The following is a 23,889-nucleotide window of genomic DNA, read 5'->3' on the forward strand; positions in this document are numbered from 1 at the left end:
TAAAACCTGCAGAATAGTGGCCCTCGAAGACCGACTTTGGTGATGCCTGGCCTAGTGGTTTAGAGCAGTGCACCGGTTCGATCCCCCCATCCTTAACCCTTAACCCCACAATGCTCCCAGGGCGCTGCACAATGGCAGCCCACTGCTCCCTAAGGGGATGGGTTAAATGCAGAGGTAAATTTCTCCAATGTTAGATCAATAAAGTTAAATTATTATTATTATTATTATAGTTTAGAAAATAGAAGACACTGGGTTAGATTATTTTGTGCTTTTTGTTATTTCTTACAAATGCAGCTGATGTTTTAGTTTTTAATAGGCAAATATTATTGCTTTAACCATTTGTGTTAATTGGATTTCTTTTCATTCATTTGTTTTAAATTGTATCGTTTGGGTTCTGTTCTCGTAATGAATGAATTCCATCTATTCAATTAAATAAAATACATGTCTTAGTGATCTGAGTTCTCATTTCTGGGGTGGGATGGCTTGATATCTCCCTTTACTATTTTAAGTCAACCACACATTCCTCTTGTTTACAGAAGGAAAGTCGATGCATGAGAACCAGTGGTGGCTCTTTTGTGAATGCCACTTTTATATAAAGGTGAAAGAGCTACCTTACTCTTGCAATCTGTTTTCAAGATGAATTATTGTGGATAGCCAGATCTGTGGGAAAATGGTTTAAAGGTTTCATTTCTAACATGTTTTCTGTACAGTGGAATGATTTCTAATACCACTGAGTGGTTTTTAAGTCCCATACCAGACTCATAAGCTTTTAAAGTCTTCTTTCTTAAGAACACAGACAGCTTTTATGAACTCACCATGGTGTTCAGTCCTCAGTATTCACCCCAAACTAATTATGTGCGCATTAAACGGGTAAATCTTCTCCAACCTGTATGGGTAACAATTTTCTCATGATGTGAATAATTTTAATTGTGTTGAAGCATACAAAAAATGGTGGTATGCCTATTTATTACTTATTTATTTCTCACCAAAAGTTATTTTTTTGCAATAAATTTCATACCCTTTTAACTGGTCTGTTGCTCAGTATTTTTAAGACTGAAGTTACTACAGTTAAACTGTGAAAAATCTAAGTAATGAAATACAATTAGCAATTTTGTCGTAATGTTTTATTTTAATTTCTCTTTTAGGTAAGTACGTCTACCAGCCAATGACCAATGTGTGCCAGCTGCCCAGCACCTCCGTGCCGCCAGTGGGATCAGAATGCAGCGACACTATTGACCTCTCCGTCTCTCTGGCTGAGCGCTTCCTGAAACTAGCGCCCAGCTTCCAGTCTCCACCTCACCTGGAGTCGCCCAAGTACTGTGTGATTGCGGATCTGTTTGTGGACGACTACATTGTCAAAAGGATCAATGGGAAAATGTGCTATGTGCAGCGGCCCCTGCCTCCCTTACCAGATCCGCCTCAGCCTTCCACTCCTCAACCGCCCGCTCCGGCTACACCTCCAATGCCCCCTAATCCTAGTCCGCCCCAGCCACCTGCTAGCCCGCAGCAGCCTCCTGCTCCACCGGTCCCACAGGCATGCAGAGAACAGAAACACCTTTCCACTGTTGAAAAGCTAAAAGGCCCTAAAATGGACCACTGCTCCTCCCCATCCAGCTCTGAGGACTCGGGCATCAACGCCCTGGGCCTCCACTACCTGGAGTCCTGCGAAGAGGGAAGTGAGGATGAGGATGGGTTGAGCACAGATGGAAACTCGAGCCCTGGTAGCCTCTGGGATCAGGACGACTGTTCTCTTCTCTCCCCCTCCAAGTCAATGATAGAAATCATCGAAAAGATAGAAACAACTGTGTAACTGACATGCAGAAAACCTCTTGTGGGGGAGAGCCACAGAGCAGCGGCTCCTAACAAAGAATAGCACTCCAGGGTTTTATTTCCCTTTGACTCACAGAGAGCAAACTCCAATCTAGTGCTTCTGCTGGGTGGTGAGAGGTTCCTTCAGGCTGAATCTGCTCTCCTGCAGATGGCTGAGGACTATACAGCCACAATTTCACAGAGCCTCTCTTCTGTCCGATCCCCCCGCATGGAATTCATTTCTGAGACCTATTGGAATCAAGGATTAAGCTCATAAATCTTAAGAAACTGAATAGTAGATATAAAATGGCTAAAATTCGAAGGTAGAGTAGAAACACTTCAAAACAGTCATGAAAGAAATAAATGATAGTATTTTTTCCCTTGTGTAGGTAAGTTATGGGAGCTCCATTATATATGAACAAGTAGGAAATCTTTGGTGACGATGAGCAGTGAGGTCGTTCTTTTTGTCCTCCAATTGTCAGTCTTCAAAATAATTGAACATCCAAGTGGCAGATAAGGACGCCATCTCTTATTCACTGGTCAGCGACTCCACCCACACACATATTACTTATCTGACACTTCAGCATAATGACTGCAAGGCCAGCTACCTCTCATGGGCCTCAAGCACATCAGCCTTTTAACCCGTTAAAGATTCCCCTCCCTAGCTGCCGATACGCCGCTGGCTTCTGTCGTGTTAGAAAAGAAGCTTTCAGACTCCACAGTTTGTGTGCACTTTACCGACACCATCACAGGCAGGAGGTAGGCTGGTATTTGACAATCAAGAATTACACAGAAGCACATTCCTATGCTGTACCTGCCACCGAGGAACACTTCTAGAACTATTTACCATGCATTAAAATGTTCTTCTGCTCACCTTTGTTTAATTGACCCAAACTAAGCTGTGGATCTATTCATGGTTAGAGGGATAGTTCCATTTTTTTTTAGAAGTGGGGTTCTGTGGAAAGTGTTTTAGCAGTTTGTGTCAAACACTTAACTGTAGGGTTGCATTTTTACATGCAGCTTACTAAAGGAAGCAATTTGCTTCTTACAAAGCAAATAATAGCAGTGCAAGTCCATGAAAATCTGATTGAATTAAGGGCAAATTTATATTAAAGTTTTGAACAGATTAATGTATTTCCTTATGTCCAATTAATTCTTTAATGTGTGTGGTTATTTAATTTCTCTATGGGATTAATAAAGTATTTCTCAATTGAACTAAATTGTTCTAAAAACATTAGATAATACTAGGTACAAATATTATAACTAAAATATTTAAGTTTATTTTCCCTTGCAGTAATAATTGTTTTTTTAAATAAAGGTAATAAGATCAGGCTTTATTATTCCCAACCATTTATGTACTTACCAATAACAAGAAACCACTGTATTTAAACTCTAGGGTGTCATACTCTGAGAGTCAATATTCTAGATGACGCCTAGACTCCTTATCTGCTAAACTTAGTTGTATCAGAAATTCTGTTATCCAACAAGCAGGTAACTGACTGTTTATAACAACTCCAAAGAACCCTGTTCAAAAACTTGGAACTTGAAAATTAAGGTCTATATTCATCTTTCTAAGGAGCCAGATATTGAAATTACTCTGACATAATTCTGGCAACAATATTCTTACATGTCTAGATTATAACAACTACATATATATTTGCATCTGGGGCTATTAATGCAAATTTTATGATGATTGAAGAGTAAGCTGATAAAAAGAAATAGAATAGTTTGTCACTTAGTTCATACTATTGGACAGAAATAATCACGTATTGCACCTTTAGAGGGATATTACAGTATGACGTGGGATGTTTAATAGGTGTTGTGATGTGATCGCTATAACAAGAAACAGGCCAGCCCTTTTATTAGGTCAAAAAAAGGCGGCTGGATAATTTTTTTTCTCTATTTGACTTTTTTCATCACTTCAGTTATTTTTCTTTTTGTTTTATGTTACGCTTTTTGAAATGCTATCAGCAAAAATTACCAAAATTTCACACAAGTGTTGCTAAAATTCTTTAAGCACAGAAAGCAGAAGTCATCATGCATGACTGCATTTGTTCTAACAAATATATATAATATATATATATATATATATGTAGTTTAACAAATTTTGAGATTCTATGTAAAAAGAGCAGATGAATCCTAATTCAGGGTGACATTATGTGGAGCAGAATCCTTAATACAGTTTAAAATGTATGTTAAGTTCTTATCATTGTTATATTATTTTCATATAAATAAATCTTATGAAACAGAGTTTTTCCCCCCCTCTCTTTTGTGTGGTGCATCACCGCTTTTTTTGATGAGAATGTCATCAACATGACACACACAGATGACTAATGCTTAACAGAGCATCAGAGGAACTGCAAATGAAAGAGGGATCAGTTCAAAACGAGTTGAGCTGCAGCCATTTCCTCTTGAGGAATGTTCTTGATTTTTCTCGTTCTCTTTATTGAAACCTTTAATCTAACTGCACAAAGACATATTTCACTTACAAGAGCTAAGCCTAGACGGTTAAAATATGACCTGTGCGTCAGCTTTATGTTAGAGGGAAATATTGATCAGAGGGGTGTCTCTCCAGCTGCGACAGCCAGGCTTCCCCTTCACTGATCAGCAGTGCAGGTGGAGCCCTGCCATGTCCTCTGGGTCTTCCAAGTCCACCGTCTCCTTCACACTTTTAAGTAGGAGCTGATTTTCATGACAGCATGTGAGTACGTTTCTCATCTCGACTGCAAGCTAAGATCGATTTCTTCATGCTTCTCTGTTCAACTTGCATTGTGTCTATTGATTATTTTTGGTGGAGAAGAGAGAAAACAAATGCATGGATGAAATGCTAATGACTTTATATAAATGTGCATCCACTCTCCTGCAAAATAAGGATGAAGAGGAGTGAACTGCAGCTAGGAAATTGGTTGCCTTCTAATAGATTACTTCTATTTTTCTTACCATTTTAATAATAATTTGAGTAATGATAACATGAGAAACTAGAAAAGGTATTTTTAAAACTGATCGTTTGCCTTATGTGACAAAATGAATTGGCACCTAAACCCATTAACGGGTCTTGTAACACTTGGCAGAAATATGAAGCATTTGTGAAAACCTCACAATAGGTTTTAGAGCAGCCTGGTTAAGGTCTTGCAAGGACATCCATCTATCTTCTATCGCTTGTCTGTCAGGGTCATGTTGGGTTGGTACTTATCCTTTTTTATCTTTTGGGGTGAAGGTAGAGTAAAACTTGCAAGAAAAAATCAAGTTTAAGGGCAGACTTTGATCTTTGCCTTCCCTAAAACACCAACTGCAGTTAGGGTAAGATCACATTCAATTCCTTTTGAACTATCTGTTAGAGGAAATTGTGGTAATTGGTGTAGGTGATGAAGCAGCAAAGCAGCCCCAAACCATCACACAACCAAGTCAGCATGGCACTATTTCTGAAATAAAGTTAGTTTTACACCAAATACAAAAAGACAATCGTCTGAAAGGTTCTGCTTTTTCATTTTAGCTAATTAAATGCTTCCACTAATGTTTTGGCTGCCAACAAGTGTAAGAAGGGCCCTTTTGCCATTAGGTCATCATTTTTGACCTTGAAACTTTCTATATGGGCGCCATTTTGCCTATTTTCTATCTTGTTGAATCATAAACGCAGAGCAAATCTGAGGCAGTTGAGAATTATATTACTTTAAATATCCTGAGTTCCTTACCTCCTCTGCAGAGTCATCAATATTACTCCCTCTTAGAGTACCTTTAGTATGCAATCCACTCCATGCAAACTTTGCCACTGCTCCATGTTTCTCATTTTGCGGATAATGTGATTTGCTTTTGTTGCAAAGCTGTAGAAGTTGCTTAGTAAACCTCTCCAAAGGGGCATATGTCAGTTAATTTTGACTTAATCAGTTGTGTGATGAGAAAAATGGTAAATGGTAAATGGTAAATGGCATGTACTTATATAGCGCCTTTATTCAAGTTAGGAGACTTGACCAAAGCGCTTTACACTACATTCATTCACCCATTCACACACACACTCACACACTGATGTGAAAAATGTGACAAATAAAAGAAAACACATTTTAATCCAGTTAAATTTATTATTGAAATATAGGAATTACTTCTTTATTTTCCATTTAAAACTAATGGCACTGTTGTATTTATTCAGTTGTATGTTAAAATGTGTTTGAGGACTTAAACCATATAAGGGAGTCTTGGAAGCAAACAGAAAAATGGAAAGGGGAATATCATATATATAATTGTTCACAGTACTTGACAATAAAACCAAAACAAAAAGTTAATAAATACAAAAGGGAAAAAAACAAGACAACTTCACTAATCTAAAAATAAATAGTTTCCTTAAAATATGTGTATTTAACTTAAACTGAATAGGTTAAGACAATCTGCCAATGGAATGAGTATCTACTTCCCAAAACAAGATTGTTTAATATAAATAGGACAATAATTAGACTTGAAATAAGACAATGCAATAGCTTTTTCTTATTTAAATGTAAATTGTCTTATTTAATTGGCAAAGTGTCTCACTTAACTGCTTGATTCAAGAAAAAAAATGCTACTATTTTAAGAAAATGTACCTACTTAGCTTTCATTTTCTAGCAGTGTTAAAAAAATCTCTAAATATTTAGATGTTTAGTCCTAATTAAAGATCTATACAAAGCTCAATGTATATCACAAGAGGGGTCTCACAGTGGAGAAATGGCATAGGTAACAAAAACATCAGGGTCTTTTAGTACCACTATTATAGTGATGAGAATAAATCTAACCAGCCATGATGCATCTTGCAGTATTTTAAGAGCCAAGTACTTTAGAAAAGCCTGGAATTAGCAGGTACGGTTTGTCTATGAAAATTAGAGTGATGCCCTAACCACAATAGCCTCTATTCTAATCCACTGCTTAAGAGTCAGCTGGTGTAGGAAAAGGGCTTGTTGATGCTCATCCAAACTTTTGCTGCAAAGCATTTGGACATGTCAATAGGAGAGGAATATATTAGAATATTTTTGGATGAAACCTAAACTGAACTCTTTGGATGTCATTGTGCACAGTTTATTGGAAGGAGGACCGTGACTTTAAATCCCCCACAAAACCAAAACGATTAGGAGCTGTATGTTGCATGAATATAATGTTTTGCAAAGTTTTCTTATTGGCAGACTACATTACTTTTTCTGAGACATTCTTGATTAGAATTAAGGATTAAACACAAAATATTTTTCAAGGAGACATGATGCTAAACACCCAGTTGAGAAAACTCCAGTGGTTTAAAGCTGTTGTTATTGCCATGATTGCAGATGGAAATCTATGAACATAATTGAATTTAATTTGCCAAAGCTTTTAATATCTAAAGACTTTGTAGAACGTTTAAAATCCTAAAACTTAAGATCTTCACTTATGCATTAGTTACATCTTGTCATTTATGCAGCTGTTTAGTTCATCTGAATGAAATATTAGGCTTTGAATCCATAAAACCAGGGTTCAGTTTCAGATCAGTGCACTTTTATTTTATTTTAGAAAGCAAGTTCAATATTTTCGCTTTCATTAGACATAATTGCTGGACTTATGTGTAGCGATTTCTTTGTGTTTGCTGATTACTGGGTTGTTTCTCACAGCTGATGTGAATTTTATATCAAAAGGCTCATTAAAAAGTGTATTTGCTGAGAAAAACATTGATGTTTTCAGTCCATATTTTCCCAACGTTGGATTGAAGATAGAGGGGTGGTAAATGGGGCGGGAAGAGGAAGCTCAATTAAAAGTACGATGATGCAAGAACGTGCAAAGTCTCAGCAAAGGCTTTGGATGTCGGCCTACTCTACTCAAATCTGAGTGAAGTTGAATATTTTTTTTTTTCTCCAAAGCTTCAGATACACTTGAAGACGTTCCTATACTGCTAATCCCTCCCAGCAAAGTCGTTCCATTGGCAGGTACCTTGAGCATGCAGACACCCACAGGATGGAAGATACACGGCATATCAAAAAAACACCCCTGTTCAAGTAGTGCTTTGCTGGCATGATGGCCACACACGCTATAGGGATGTCTTGTCAGTTCCACTTTCCTTCATTTCAAGGTGTTTGCAAAGATGTTGCACTTCATTTCATGCAATTTCTGTTTGTCTCCAGGGGAAAACACAGGAAGAACCCAATTACTCAGGAGAAGTTAGAAAATAAAAGAAATGAAATAGTAGCACCTTGGAAGGGCTCAATTTTCTCATTGCAAAAGTTGCTGCTAGGTTAAAAATACTTAAATTATATTTTACAGACATTCTTCAGCCTCATGGTTGACTCTCTGTTTAAAAGTGATTAAAATGGAGCAAAGTTTGCTTTGTATGTATGAAACTTTCAGTTAGAATAAAAAGACCTGATTAAAAAAAAAAATACAATCTGAAATATAATTTTAATATTTTAAGTAATATTTTTAAATGATTTAAAATCTGAGCTAATTTATAACAGAAAAGAGGCTAATTTACCAAGCTTAAAGAAAACAAAAAGGGGACATTTTCTTCGCTAAGGAGGCAGAAATTCATTGCCTTGTTAGAGCTGAGGCTTAATCGTTAGGAAGAGAAATGTCAGACCAGGTTAATGAGTTTGTAAAACTATTTAATTCCTCAGACATGGTCTCAACAAAGGGTGAAAGCCTTGTGAGCAGCAGATTTACACTTTGTTGGAATAAATAACAGGAAGATTTCTTTTAAAAGATATCAAAGTCTTTTCAACATTTTTTAACTCTTAGTGAAATTCTGGCTGTTAAGTGAAAAGTCCTTGTTTTATCCTGAGCCTTTATGAATGTTCAGACCACAAGCAGACTATTATGAATAAAACAGTATGCATTTATTTTTTTTTTACATAGCAATATGCTAATTTACAGCTATACAATAAAAATCTAATTCAAATTTTTCATCATGCAACCACTCAGTAATATATTAGGATTTTTTGTGATAGACCAATACATATATAACTGTGGAGGGAAATTTTACAGTTGACAAACTCTTCACAATTTTTTCACACAGATGATATTTTTTCCATAACTAAGGCTGCAAGTCTATACATACTATCTAGAGACCAGATATATAATCTGGTTCTTTAATCTTCTAATTTCACCAAAGATCTTCAAATTAATCAGTGTGAACTCTGACTGGTCTGTTGTAGCTGATGAATAAGGGATAATAACCGATGAGATGTCCATTATGAGAAATTAATGGACAACATGGTGGTGTTAGCTGTCCAACACAAAGGTAAGTCCATTCATTTATAATAATGGGCACCTTGAAGAGCATTATCCTGCTTATACCACAGTTATTTATAAAATAAATGTGTATTAAATCAATTAATCTATTAGTTTTTCTTTTTTACTTCTAAAATCATATGTTTTGCAAAAAGTTGCTGTGTCGATTTTAATTTTTTTAAGACATATCTCCTTTTGATGGGTTGCCAAATTAACTGGCACCCAACAGCCAATCAGAACCCAGTATTTACCCAGGCCATGGCATAAACTTGGATGTAATCCCTTCTGTTGTAGCTCTAAATGCATATTTGAGAATCATCTGGAAGTTGACTTTCTGATTATCAATTTTTTTCAGAGCTTCTAACTGGCTTTCCTTAATGGATTACCCTGTATTTATTTACTGGAGCTCTCTCTACCTTCCCAAAAGCCTCGAGGATTGAGACATCACCGCCATTTATTATTTTGGAAATACTTATTTCAGGGTGATATAAAACTCCAAATACTCAGAGATGGTTTACCTTGCCTCTCTTAAAGATTGCTCTCCTTTCCCTTTTATGTATGCATATAAATGTAAGCGTATAAATTGTTGTAAAAGGTGAGAAAGTTCACATAGTTAGTAGCCCATTAGCAGCTCCTGCTTTGCAGAACAGGTTTTCAATGAGACTGCAGGGCTTAAATATGAGATTTAAAAGACTTTGGCCTTTCATTTTTAATAAAACATATGCTCAGTATATGAATATAATGAGTGACCGTGAGTCAAAGTTGACTATACCTTTTTTAAGCTTCTTTCTGTTGAGAGACGAGTTCGGAAAGTGTTAGATTTGAAGGTTAATGACAAACTCAAATAGAGCGCCCACAGAGATCCAAACCCATATTTAAAGCTTCCCATAGAATAAACCCATAACTTAAAACAAACTTCTTCTCTCTACCAGGAAGTTCTGAGCTGAACTTTAGCAGCTATGCTCCTTTTTTTATTTTTTTACCAAACTGACCCTTCATGTTGCAGCTGTAGTTAACATTGGACCAAAGCAAGCAGCATGCAGGTAAAAGGGAGGGACAGTGGGGGCGACCTACGAGTGCTCTGCTGATAAGCAATCAGACACAAGGTCTGCTTTGGGCCATGCTTGGTGGGCGATGGCTTTCTGATAAGCTCTAAACACGCCATAGTGTCACCTAAAGTGCAGCTTGGCTCCCCTCACCTGTAAAATATTCATTGCTTTTCAGTCACCGTCTGGCCCGCATCTTTGAAATACATTTTTTCTTATTTTAGACACAGAGCGTAACTTTCTGCCAGCGAACAGCAGACAGCTGCTTTGAGCTTCAGTGTCTCCATTTGAAAATATTCCCTTTTTGTTGCTAAAGGCTGCTTGGTGATTCATTCTCCCAGCTCTTCTGTTGGAAAGCTGAGAGTGGTATTTTTTCTGATGTCAGAATGACTCACAGTGGTGTAGCTTAATGTGATCTTTCTTGCTGTTAACTGGCCTGCATTCATCCATCATTGTGTATCTGAGAAAGTACTGGACAAGAGTTTATTTAAAATTTGCTAAATAGTTTAAAAAGTTGAACATAGTATACAAAAAAACCCTTTCACTGACAGTTATAAATGGATTCATTAGTTTACCTTTAAAACCAAAGAAAGGTTTTCCGTCTTTCTATCCTCCCTTGATAAAAAAAGCACCTTCTGGTTTCCTGAGTGAAAGTCTGAATCCATCTTAATCACATCAAAGGGCCAGGATAGTGAAGAAGCCACACATGAAAGCAAGTGGAGTTAAAATTGATGCCTTGAATCTTTTCCCCAATGACTGTAAAAGCAGGACGAGTGGGACATTACAGCTATCAGTAGGAGGTAGATATTTTTGCTTTGAAAGGCTTGAGTAAAACGTGATTAAAATCGTTCTTTCTTGTTTGAATGAGCTCACAGCACCGAGCAAGATTTATTTTGAACGAAGCAAGTCACTAAAACTGAGGCTGATGTCAAAGACACCCTTCATGTTTTTACACAATATTATACACAGATAAGAGACAAAGATCTAAAGACAAACTGAAATGCTATAGTCATGATCTCAAGACAGGTATTTCATAAAACTCTCAGAGAAGTCAGACTTGGACGTCCTGTTCTGACTCAGCTTGACAAAAGTCAGCCTGGCTGTTTAGGATAAATCAGTTTTGCAAAGCATACCTTGCAGGCGTTCATTGAGAAACCATGGAGTAACTTGAATAAACATTGCATTTCACTGTTGGAAGCTTATGAGCTCAGAAATGTCATTAAAAAATAAAAGGAGAATTCCGTTATTATCAATAAAACTGGGACAAGAGGAGCTGATTTACTGAAATCCGCACATTATAACCTTTTTCATCAAACACATAATTTCCAGAGATATCGAAATGAAATGTGACACTTAACCAGTCTTAATTTTGACGATTAGATAAGTGTTGGTGTTAGTCCTCTGATTAAAATCTAAATGATTATAGTAAAATCTTAGTCAAGTACTTTTTTCCTATTTTAACCTTTTTTCAGTTTGGAGATAGTATAAGTCCAGAGAGATGCTTTTAGATAAGATTTAGTTAGATTTTTGCCAACAAGAATTGGTGGTACCATTCCTTCCCCAGAAATCCAATTGTTATTGGCTTTCTCACATTTTAAAAGGTATTCCATTTTTTGGTCATTTATGTGACTCGAATGCTTCAATATTCAACTGTTATCGTATCATCATTTCCAAGTGAATAGAGAAACGCACAGGCTGTCTTATCTATCTACCTGCATGTTTGTATATAAATATAAACTGAGCTATAAATCCCCGTAATGCCTCTGCACTTGGTTTGCTCAGGCACTGATTTTGATCACTATGGCTCCCTGCCTCTGTGCAGATGTGGCTTTCATATAATTATATTTTATAACGCTGCCTCTAAAACAGGCATTGTTTTCTGTTTTGATTCTTTTCAAGTGATTTGCTATGATATAAAAGTAAATCAAATTGAGAACAGAGGTAGATTCAGATTGCTTTGAGCAAATATGTCTGAGAAAAATACAATTTGAAAGCTCATGAACCATTAAAAATACATTGGTTTCAGGGGTTACTATTACAGTGAAATATTCTAGCCATTAACCTGCCTCAGGATGAACCTAGTGGATCAATTTATGTAAACTGAGATCCTGAAGGAAGAACTGGTCTTCAAAGGGTCATAAACCTTTAAATAAAGCCCATAAAATAGCAGTAAAACTTTTAGACTTTCCACTGCCTGTTTGTATTTTCCTGTGTCAGAGTTAGTAAATGCCACTGGGTTTAGCGTTCCTCCCAGCCACGCACAATAATTGGTTACTTCACAGGTGATTGGTGTTATTACCGGTTTGCTGCAGCCATGCCTCTTAGAGGCTGTTCTTTAGCCCTTTCTTTCTTTTTCTGTGGGCAGCTACATTGCAGTGCACCCACGCCAAGCCTTGAATTGCATCTAAATAGGAGACATTACACCTACACTGCACAGTGAGAGTGTTGAAAAGAAATAAAGGTTGCTCATGTTCTGGCCTTGAATCCTTCTCTCACGTATAAATAAAGACATTTCAGTTCAAGTGCAGAACATCTACAAACCTTCTAGTAAACTAAAAATAAATGACACCTTTATATTGGTCAAAAGCACATGCTTAAATCAAACAGCACAGAAGATGAGCAGAGACATTTAAATATGAAAAGAGATTTGGTAATATCTGTGTGCCAGAGAAAAGCAGTAGGAGGAGAAGCAGCATAGAGTCGATGTGGCCGAGTGAGCAGGGTGTAAATGGACTCCAGCCACACCAGATGAGGACCAGCAGATGGTTTCCCTCACTGCAGGGTTTCTGCACACTACTACCAACAGAAAAATGCTTTGTAACAAGCAGCAGAGTGTAACCCCCTTTGTCAGCCTCCTCCTCCTCATCACCTTCACCAACACAATTAGTATGTAAATGATAAATAAGCCCCTTTGGCCTCTCCTGTCATAGATTGCATTGTACCTCCACCTGCCTGGTGCATTAATATGATTTCCTGCATTGTTGTGGGATTATGAAGAGGGAGGGAGCAGGTCATAGACAGGTGAAACTGGCTGGATTCTTCTATAAATGCCTAAAAAAGACATGAATGACGAGGTGATCCCTTGAGTGCACGTGATTTAACCAACTTCAACTTTTGGTCCTGTAGAGTCATGTTTTGGTCGCCATGATAATGTTAAACGTTATTCAGCATCTGCTTACATTTGAACAACATCAGGAAAACATTGCTGTTGTCAGCCACAACAAGACAATTTTCTTCATCTTAATTTTTTTTATAAAGGTCATTAACATTATCACTCCGTAAAAAATCAAAAAATATCCACTGGACTTGGTTTCCAAGATTTGAAAATCTTCAAATCTTGGAAACCAAGTCCAGTGGATATTTTTTGATTTTTTACGAAATGACTAGGACCTGGATGACTGGGAACCTTCATCAGCATATTGCAACATTACCACTATTTGCAGTATCATCCTCATTTTCCTCTATCTTCAGGTGAAGCATTGTTATGATCGTTTACTCATTTTTTTTTCTCATCATAGTATTTGTTAGAATTGTTTTTTTCCTTCCTCTCGACAACATTGAACCTGTATGCAAGATTAATTACATGTAAAGTAAAGTTTTAAAAATTTTAATTCAATATAACAGAAATTCTCCTAAACTTTTTTAAAATTGAAATTCTTTATAACAAATATTTCAGTAAAGGTATACTGGAGAATTTTTCACGTATTTATTGAAAAGAACCACCCTTTCCACCCTGTACCCGCTCCCGAGATGGATCGCCTATTAAACACGTGAGAAAGCGTGCACGAGCCCATTTATCCTCGTGCATGCTCTGTTTAAAAATTGCTCTTTGCATGGCTCATACAAGCTTAATTTCCAAAAGAAGATTTGCAATTTTTTCCCCAATGTCAGACTCACCACCGGTAGGTGAGAATAGGGATGAGCGTGTCGCACGGCCTTATGTAGACATATCACCAGAATGATTGACAATTAGGAGGATCACTTATTTAGATGATCCACCTAGAAAAAGAACATCCTCCACTATACCTTTAAGATAAGATTGTGTGCAGCTCACTTGTGAAATTAAGTATTTTAACTTACATGTTCATTGGAAACTGTTCAGTTATAAACCTCAAAAACTCAAACTTTTATTGTAGATGACAGATTTCCCACATAAAGACTCACTGCTATCCAGAGAAGTAAAAATCTACAGTGATTCACTCAAATGTAGGTATTTCATATTGTATAATTTGGTTGCAAATAGCCCTTTAATTGTCAAAAGATTGCATTTAAACGGGTTGTAGATTTGTCTCTATAGAAAACTAATAAAGGATCTACCAGCAAATACTGTTTTCAAATCTCCAAGTCTAAATATTAAATGTTTGCTTTTCTTTGTTTTTATCTGAAGTCATACATTTGTATTTGCAAAGACATAACTGTCCATCTAAACTGACAGGGCTGCAAGGGAAGCATTATTCAGAGAAGCAGCCAAGATGCTCGGGTTGCGTCTGAAATCTACAAATCTGTCTTAGATAAATGGTAAAAAAATAAAAATAAAAAAACATAAGTCCTGTTGGCATTGTTCCCAGACATTCATGTTAAATAAGACCACAATTAAACTTCTTTTGTTTACTTCCATGAGGGGGAGGACTAACTGCTCATTACGCTGCACAATCCCACCTTGTAACATGGCAGTGAAGGTATCATTCTGTTGGATAGTTATTTTTTATAGGGAAATTGTGAAGGATTTTGAAGGAAAAAATTACTTTTCACACAATTCTGCATAAGTTTTTTACTTATCTATCAAATAAAATCATTACAGCTGCTGCAGCAAAATCAGAAAAATGATGGGTTGAAACATTTTACTCAAATATAAACACAGCTCTAGAAACGCTAAAAGTTCATTTTGAAAAGACAAGTTATTTTTAACGTTTTTCATGCCTCCTCAGGTTTTCTCTGACAGCTGGAGGACGCCGACTGTGTCCGCACAGCACCCTCCCATCATTTAGATGTTCTGCGTTTGTTCGCATGAATCTCTTAATCATCAAATCACTGAAGCTGAAAGATGAATTGCCCCAGTTTACTCTAAAAAAATACCTCTGTTGTGTGCTCTGCCTCTGTGTAAGAAATCCACAAATGAGGGGAGGAAACACATACAAACACACAAAGGTATAAAACAGTTTCAATGTTTTCTTCCCCAGAGCTGTGAACAGACCGGAGGTAGCTGAATGACAGAGCACCGAAGGTTTCGCTCAGAACATCCCGATGTCCTTAACCGCTCTAAGCTTGCTGTAGCTGCACTAAATTATTCAAAAGGCAGCATTCATCGTAGAGGAAACTGAACAGACTTTCCACTAAGCTCAGGATGAGGAAGGCGGGGAGTCTGGGCACCGTTGCTAGAAATAACAATGGAGAAATTAGAGTGTTGTGACTTAAGCATAAAGAGTTTGTTTCTGGTTAAGAGACAGCTTTTAATGGAGTAGCTGTTATCAGCTGAGAAGTGTAAAACATATGCAATCAGAAGTGCTGATGCAACATAAAAAAAAAGCTTCTAAGTATTCTGATGATAGGTACAGTGGACTATCAGTCTCTGCTTTCACCTCTGCTGCTTTCCGTCTCTGTCTGCAACTCCCCCTGTTTGCTCTACAGAGACATCCCTGCTCTGAAGAAAGTGACAGAAAATCTTTCCCCTTCTGTAAGCGTGACCAATCAACTCAGAGAGGAGTGATGGATGATCACTGACTCCTGCCACTTCTGCTCTCAGCACCTGACTAGTTCACTGCTTGGTTATCAGCCTGCCGACATGAAAATCCTCATTTGCAAAATTGAGAGTTTTTTTTTCAACTGCAGTCACCTAAGGAAAAACACTCTCCTCGATTAAAAAAATGCAGCCTCTGCACATCGTTCAAGACATTTTAGGATGACTGTGTAACGCATCCCAGAATATTAGAATATCATGAGAAAGATGCATTTATTTCCGTTACGGAAAAATGAAACTTATATTGATCACATGCAGAGTTAAGATATTTTGAGAATTTAATCGATTCATTTTGATGATTATGAAAACCCAAAATGCAGCTTCCCAGCAATAAAAAATAGTTTAAAAGTATAATAATGTATGTCCTGACAGGGTTCTAGTGGGCAAGTCTGATTTTAGCCACGCCCATATACACTATATTGCCAAAAGTATTTGCTCACCTGCCTTGACTCACATATGAGCTTAAGTGACATCCCGTTCCTAATCCATAGGGTTCAATATGACGTCGGTCCACCCTTTGCAGCTAGAACAGCTTCAACTCTTCTGGGAAGGCTGTCCACAAGGTTTAGGAGTGTGTTTATGGGAATTTTTGACCATTCTTCCAGAAGCGCATTTGTGAGGTTGCACACTGATGTTGGACGAGAAGGCCTGGCTCTCAGTCTCCGCTCTAATTCATCCCAAAGGTGTTCTATCGGGTTGAGGTCAGGACTCTGTGCAGGCCAGTCAAGTTCATCCACACCAGACTCTGTCATCCATGTCTTTATGGACCTTGCTTTGTGCACTGGTGCACAGTCATGTTGGAAGAGGAAGGGGCCAGCTCCAAACTGTTCCCACAAAGTTGGGAGCATGGAATTGTCCAAAATGTCTTGGGATGCTGAAGCATTCAGAGTTCCTTTCACTGGAACTAAGGGGCCAAGCCCAGCTCCTGAAAAACAACCCCACACCATAATCCCCCCTCCAACAAACTTTACACTTGGCACAATGCAGTCAGACAAGTACCGTTCTCCTGGCAACCGCCAAACCCAGACCCGTCCATCAGATTGCCAGATGGAGAAGCGCGATTCGTCACTCCAGAGAACGCGTCTCCACTGCTCTAGAGTCCAGTGGCGGCGTGCTTTACACCACCGCATCCGACGCTTTGCATTGCACTTGGTGATGTATGGCTTGGATGCAGCTGCTCGACCATGGAAACCCATTCCATGAAGCTCTCTGCGCACTGTTCTTGAGCTAATCTGAAGGCCACATGAAGTTTGGAGGTCTGTAGTGATTGACTCTGCAGAAAGTTGGCGACCTCTTCGCACTATGCGCTTCAGCATCCGCTGACCCCGCTCCGTCAGTTTACGTGGCCTACCACTTCGTGGCTGAGTTGCTGTCGTTCCCAAACACTTCCATTTTCTTATAATACAGCTGACAGTTGACTGTGGAATATTTAGGAGCGAGGAAATTTCACGACTGGATTTGTTGCACAGGTGGCATCCTATCACAGTTCCACGCTGGAATTCACTGAGCTCCTGAGAGCGACCCATTCTTTCACAAATGTTTGTAAAAACAGTCTGCATGCCTAGGTGCTTGAATTTATACACCTGTGGCCATGGAAGTGATTGGAACACCTGATTCCAATAATTTGGATGGGTGAGCAAATACTTTTGGCAATATAGTGTATGTGCTCCCATACCCAGGACCCGTTATCATTACTAATGACCAGGACATATTTGATGGCATTCTGAAGCATGCCAATCCACTGATGCTCAAAATGACAATATACTGTAGGCGTCTGAATAGGCAGAGCTATTTATACTGTACCTCAGAGGTGTAAACACACGTGGACAGAATTGTTGATACCCCTCGATAAATGAAAGAAAAATCTATAATGGTAAGAGAAATAACTTGAATCGTACAAATGTAACAATAAATAATTGTTATATGAAAATGAGAAAAATATTTTTTGCCTTAAATACAAAATTCTACCAAAAGCATCAAGAATGTAACATTAGAGGCATAAATATTCAAGATAATTATAACGTAAAGGTATAGAGGATTATCTTTTATTTCCAGGGGGATCATCAAATAAGTGGTCCTCCTAATTGTCACTCATTCTGGTGATATGTTTACATAAGGCTGTCCTATGTGCTCGTCCCCAGTTAGCTATCTTTTTGGGCACATGCACTCTTTCAGGCATATATCTGTGGTAAGCTATGGTTTCAGCCAGTCATTGAAGCTCACCGCGGATAGTTTCCAAGAAGTATATGAGCAGATAAGAAAGGCCTCAGAAGAGGCAGATATATCCCGGAATACTTTGCACAGAGAGCTCTCCTCGCAAAGCATTATGGGATTTGCAGTCACAGCGGCCCGCTGATGCAATATTAAGTGATTCAGGGGTTAGGGAGGACGTTCGAACACAGTAAGCTTTTAAGAGCTTTGAGAACAGCAAGCCTTAAATAGAGTGTGCACGAGGAGAAATGGGCTTGTGCATGCTCTCACACACACTTTTTTTTAGTGGAGAGGGCAGGTCTTTTAAAAAATTCGCGAAAAATCCTCAACAATACCTTTAAGCAACGTCTAGATCATCAACTGTTTAATAAGCGTATATACAGATCGGAAAGATCCGATCGGTGGTACTTTTTATTCTTCAAACAACATCTTCAAGCAAAGTAACAAGGGATAAAGAGCCCACCAACTGTCCAGAAAGTCTGTCATTGTCACTTTATGTGATCATCACTCATTAAATTTTCACTTGGTATCCATCTTGTCAAAACCAATTTTTGCTGACCTTCACTGACTCTCCAGCTGAGGTGGCGTGCAAGCAGGCTGCAAACACTACATTAAAGCTATAATGTAAAAAGCTTTACATACTGCCAACTTAAAATTCTGCCTAGCTAAAAACAACTTTTCATCAAGACAAAATGCTATAAATGAACCTTTAAAACAATTAACAAACAGCAATTTTGTTTCTCTGATTTATTTTGGAACCTTTAATTTTATAAACTATATTTAGAATTGATTTATTAGTGTTTGGAGAAGTAAGGTTTTCCTACAGTGGGGCAAAACGTTCGTAGCCAGTGATCATATTCTCCTATTGAAAAAGATTAGAGGTCTCTAATTTTAGTCATAGGTACACTTTAACTATGAGAGACGAAATGAGAGAAAAAAACATTCAGGAATTTCTTTTTTTGTAAATTAAGGAAGAAAGTAAGTATTTGGTCATCAACAAAAAAGCAAGATATCTGGCACACACTGACTCTTCTGTCTCCGTTCATTACCTGTTTTCATGGCACCTGTCAGAACCAATTATCTGCAATTAAGACACCTGTCCATAGCTTCAGGTAGTCAAACTCGTGGATGAATGACCTATGGAGAGCCAGGACCAAAGTAAAAAGGCTACCATCAGGTACAGACTACGGTACACCCAGAGGGACTCAAATGCTGCAGTGCCAGGCATATCAGGCTGCTAAAGCCAGCACATGTCCAGGCCTCTCTGAAATTTGTCACAGACAACATGGATGATGCAGAAAAGGACTAGGAGAATATCACAAAATCTAATCAAACCAATGAAAAATAACTTTTTGCCCGGACTCAATTGCCCTGCTCGGAGGAAGATATTTTTTGAGTTTCATCTGAGAAACATCATGGGGATGAAAACATCATGCTTTGAGGTTGGTTTAAAGGATCCAGATTAAGGACAAAACAAATGCAGCTATGTATTGTGAGATTTTAAGCCAAAAACTCCTTCTTTCAGTGAGAGCATTGAAGATGGGGCATGATAGGGCCTTCTAGCATGACACAGATCCCAAATACACTGCTCATGCAACAAAGTGACACATTTCAAGGTGCCTAGCCAGTCTCCAGACCTCAAACCCAATGTTTACATTTGCAAATAGAGATATTTCCAGTTTTTAATTTAAGAATTATGAGGCACATTTAGCTTTCCATACCTGTTCCAGTAACATTTGATCACATTTATAGATTTTCACTTGTTTCTACTTGTGTGGGATGTTTAAATAGGACCACAAAATGTTTTGGCCAAAATCTTTCTTAAGCAGTTAAGGCTATACAGTAGGATTATCTATTTATTCACTTCCACCACAGAACTGTTGCAGTCATGGACGCACCATGTAGTCACGTCAGTTAAATTCAAAACTTCTCAACCTCTTAACAATACCCTTTGGTCCGGTCTTAATTATAACTTCATCTAGCTAAAATAGGGAAAAAACCCTTGACAGAGACTGCAGAGTTTTTTGCTCCATCAGAGCGCTTATAAGCCATGACTGCCTTCTCAGGCTTTTGCAGGTGAGGGCAATCTAAAGGGAAACTGTTCCTGCAGCTTGAGGCGGCTTCTTCAGTTGAGAGCAACTGTACCCTTCATGTTAAAGTGATGGAGCTGCTGCCTGACCGTGTACAGGGGAAGGTTCAGGTTTTGTATTTTCCTGTCTTGACCTGCAGTGCAGCCAGCCCTATGTATAGCAGCTTGACAGTTTTTACAGAAAAAGCGTGAGTGGCATAACCAGTTAGAAGGAATGGCTGGTGGGGGAACTTTCCAATACTGCAGTGGATAATCGAAAAAAAGTAATAACAGGAAATGATTTTATTAAAATTAAGAATAAAGCTAGAATTTCCTTGCAAACATCTTTGCAAAATAATAATATTGTGGCAAAAGATGTATGGGGCTGATTCGGGGCCCCCCATCTACCCTGGGCCCGGGACAACTGGCCTGGATGTGCCCCCCTGTCAGCGTGCGTTCCCAGAGGCAACCCCAAAACATCTCTTCTCTACATGATATGAGCTAAAATATCAGCTACTGTGTGAGGAAATCTGGTGAAGATTTACAGGAAACATTTGACCTCTGTCATTGCCAACAAATTTGAACTTTGGTTATGACCATACTGTACATGTTTTCCCACCATTATATACTTTAAATTATATATATATATATATAAAAAAAGAACTATAACGGGATTTCGTGGATATTGTTTCTTCTAATTTTGTCACTTGTAGTTGAATTGTATGGAGGACCAAATAAAAATGGAATATTTAATTTTTGTTATTTTGTCAGATTTATTGGCACACAAATTCATAATATTAGCTTCTTTTACAAGCGATTTTATAATAACAAGTCCATTTATTTCTGTATGTATTTTTAATTATGTCAGAGTTGGCCCTCCATAGAAGTGTACCTATGATAAAAATTACAGACCTGTCTAATCTTTCTAAGTGGTTCTAAGTGGTTCTAAGTGACTGAATAAATACTCTTTGCTCCACTGTATGTATTTAATAAAATTTTCTTTTGTGATAATTCTTCATTAAATCATTCTATCATGGTTTGTCCTCACACATTTTTTCTTTACTGGTTATTGAAAACCCAAAATGAACCATATAATATAAGAAACTGAAACATTTTCAGCCTCGCCTTGCTGTTTTGACTCAAATTGTTCAGTTTAAAAAAAAAAAATCTATGCAAGTTTCCAGCCTTTCATTTTCACACTCCATTAGCCTATTTAATTTCCAAACATCTCAAGATGAGCATGTTCTTTGATTTATGCTGCAGTCTGCTCCATCAACAATCATTATAGGTGCTGTAATAAGCCCCCCAGTTTGTCTCTAGCTGTCATTTACTCCCACCGCTGTGCCTTAGAAAAGCAGGTGCTCTCTTTCATGATGTACTGCAATATACTTTGAAAGCCATGGTTATTTAAAAACAGGATTAGACTCCAGCTGTTTGCATTTCTCTGCCTTCCAGAGTTGCTTTAGAATTACACTTATGAGACAAAAATTCCAGCCTTTAAAACATTTGAAAATAAGACGGAGAAGAAGAAGTCTCTTCTGATGTTTGTTATAATGAAATAATCCTGACAGAGTGTATATGTGGGTGTGTTTAAGTAGCCTCTGTGCATTTTAATAATGACCTTTTTGGGAACTATAGAATTAATGATCATCCCTGTCCCACAGTAACACTGGGAAAAAAAGTTCTGCTTTTTAACACATAATATGCAATGATTTTTTTCCCGAGAATAACGGCACAAAGAACAGAACTGCAAAATGAGAGGCAGGTTTGCTAGCAGCCTTGGAGTACAGAAATCAGCAGTAAAGAAAAGAGGATTAGAAGTCCATCTATGGTTCATAAGAATGATAAGAAAAATAATAAATGTATAGTAAAGCTATCTGGCAGAGCGCCATGCAAAAAAAAGTTCAGCCTCTGGTCGGTATCACACTTGCCATTTTAAAAACTACGAACATAGAGTATCAATATCATACAAATTCAACATTTTTGAGCTTTTAACAATGTTTTGCTGCTGCTCCTGTCCAAGAAAGGAGCAGTCCCTCTCTGTCTTGGAAAAATTAGTAACCATCAGGGTTTTATGTAAAGCTTTAGACCTGCCACCTGCCAAGTTCCAAACATGCTTAAGCAGTTACATGAGGCAAAGCATTTCTGTTCCATTCCAAAAATGATGACATTGTTATTTTTTTTATTAAATAATCTTGCAAGTGACAGCAACTGCTCTCTTTTAGCTAGTGTCTTAGACAAGATAATATGTGACTTTTAGCTGTGAGAGAACTTGGATTTTGTTTAGCCTTCCTAAAGAAGAGCCTAAACAGAGTACATGATAGAGCAGCAGCAGCACTGCAGCAGCTTTATGGCACCCCGTGGGAAAAGTTGCAGAGAAGGGAAGGTGGGTATCTTTCTTTTGAGTTGAAAGAAAACAACCCATATTTCATAAATTTCAGTCTACATTCTTCCCCTTTTACTCCCAGATGCTCTACTAGATTAAACTCATTAAAACCAATTGTCTTCTGAAGTAACTTAGTAAACAGAGTAATCTACAGTATGATATAATCTAAATAAAAATTTTGCGGCTCTGTGAAGGTTTCAAACACTAAAGATAAAATAAATTAGGAGACAGGTTAATCGAGTGCAGGAACAGCTTAAAGTGAGGTCTTGTAATAAAACAATATGGTAAGCTTTAAGCTTTTGGAATCTTAGATGGGAAGAAAATGGCACTAATTCAGATTTAACAATACATGGAAATTTAGAGCTTTAGTTGGAGAAGCAGCCAAGGGACCCATAACTCTGGAAAAGATCTTGCTGTGCAGAAATCCACAGCTAATATGGAATAATCTGTTAACAGGGAAGCTTTTAGTAATGCACTTCACAAGTCTGGTATTTACATAAGAGCAGTAAAAGGAACAGAGCTAATGAAAAAACGCCTTTTATCACAGATCCAGAATGCAGTATAGTGGTTCCAGAAAAAGATTCTAAAAGTTATATGCATTAAGCCTAAAGAGAGAAACATACATTATACCAAAAACTTGCACGATTACATCAAATTGTTGATTTACGCCTTGCTGTTCACCCTTTCTGCACTCCACATATCAGAACCGTTCTTAATTGTTAGATAAAAGGCAAGATAGAAAAGTCACCCAGCTTGGAGGCACATGTGGTCTTTTTTAATGTTAAAACTAACATTAGCACTACAGTTAGCTGCTAAGGCAAGTTATAAAAAAAAACCATCAATTTAAAACAACCCTCCAGCCATTACTTCAAATGTTACATGATTGTCCATAATTCTTTTATGGATTTTTGCTGTGTGACATTTAAGCAGATAATCAATGCAGTGAGTGTGTTTAATAGACTGCAACACTGATGTTTATGATTGACTATTGACCTCCACGATAAAGGTTTCTCTTGAACTGTTGCTGCCAGTTGGTAAAGGTACAGCTATATCATACTGTCATATTTATACAAGGATAATCTTACTTCTTAGCGTGACAGTGTGGTCCTGTTACTATGCCTTTAACTGATCATGCGTCCTGGCTACTTGGCCATAGGGATATTCTTTTGGCTGACTGGTCAGCACATATGGCTTTCCATTGGGTCATCGTCCATGCCCTCTATTGTGTACCTGACCACATCAATATTTATTTTCAGTTACACTAGTTGTTCACGACTTGCCAGGAAAGCCTGTATTTTGAACATTTGGTTATTTCTGGACACTTGAGTTTTCTGTGCAAATTCTGAACTACAGAGGTGATTACTGATTGATTTAACAGACTTTATTTTGATTTAAAAAAAAAGCAAATAGGGCACATGTTAAA

The 23,889-nt window shown here is 37.8% G+C and overlaps 1 protein-coding gene across 1 annotated transcript in view; it reads left to right on the top strand.

The window, feature by feature from the left end:
• zgc:162707 (UPF0524 protein C3orf70 homolog B) overlaps positions 1 to 4,059 on the top strand; it is a 35,991-nt gene extending 31,932 nt beyond the window's left edge. Inside the window, exon 2 of the mRNA XM_038268168.1 lies at positions 1,146 to 4,059. Within this exon, the coding sequence (XP_038124096.1) occupies positions 1,146 to 1,810 (665 nt within the window). The 3' untranslated portion in view covers positions 1,811 to 4,059. The remainder of the gene's footprint in view (positions 1 to 1,145) is intronic.
• Positions 4,060 to 23,889: the final 19,830 nt, after the last annotated feature.

The sequence above is a fragment of the Cyprinodon tularosa genome, unplaced genomic scaffold, assembly GCF_016077235.1.
Source record: "Cyprinodon tularosa strain WSP-4 unplaced genomic scaffold, ASM1607723v1 ctg695, whole genome shotgun sequence".
NCBI classification, from domain to species: domain Eukaryota; kingdom Metazoa; phylum Chordata; class Actinopteri; order Cyprinodontiformes; family Cyprinodontidae; genus Cyprinodon; species Cyprinodon tularosa.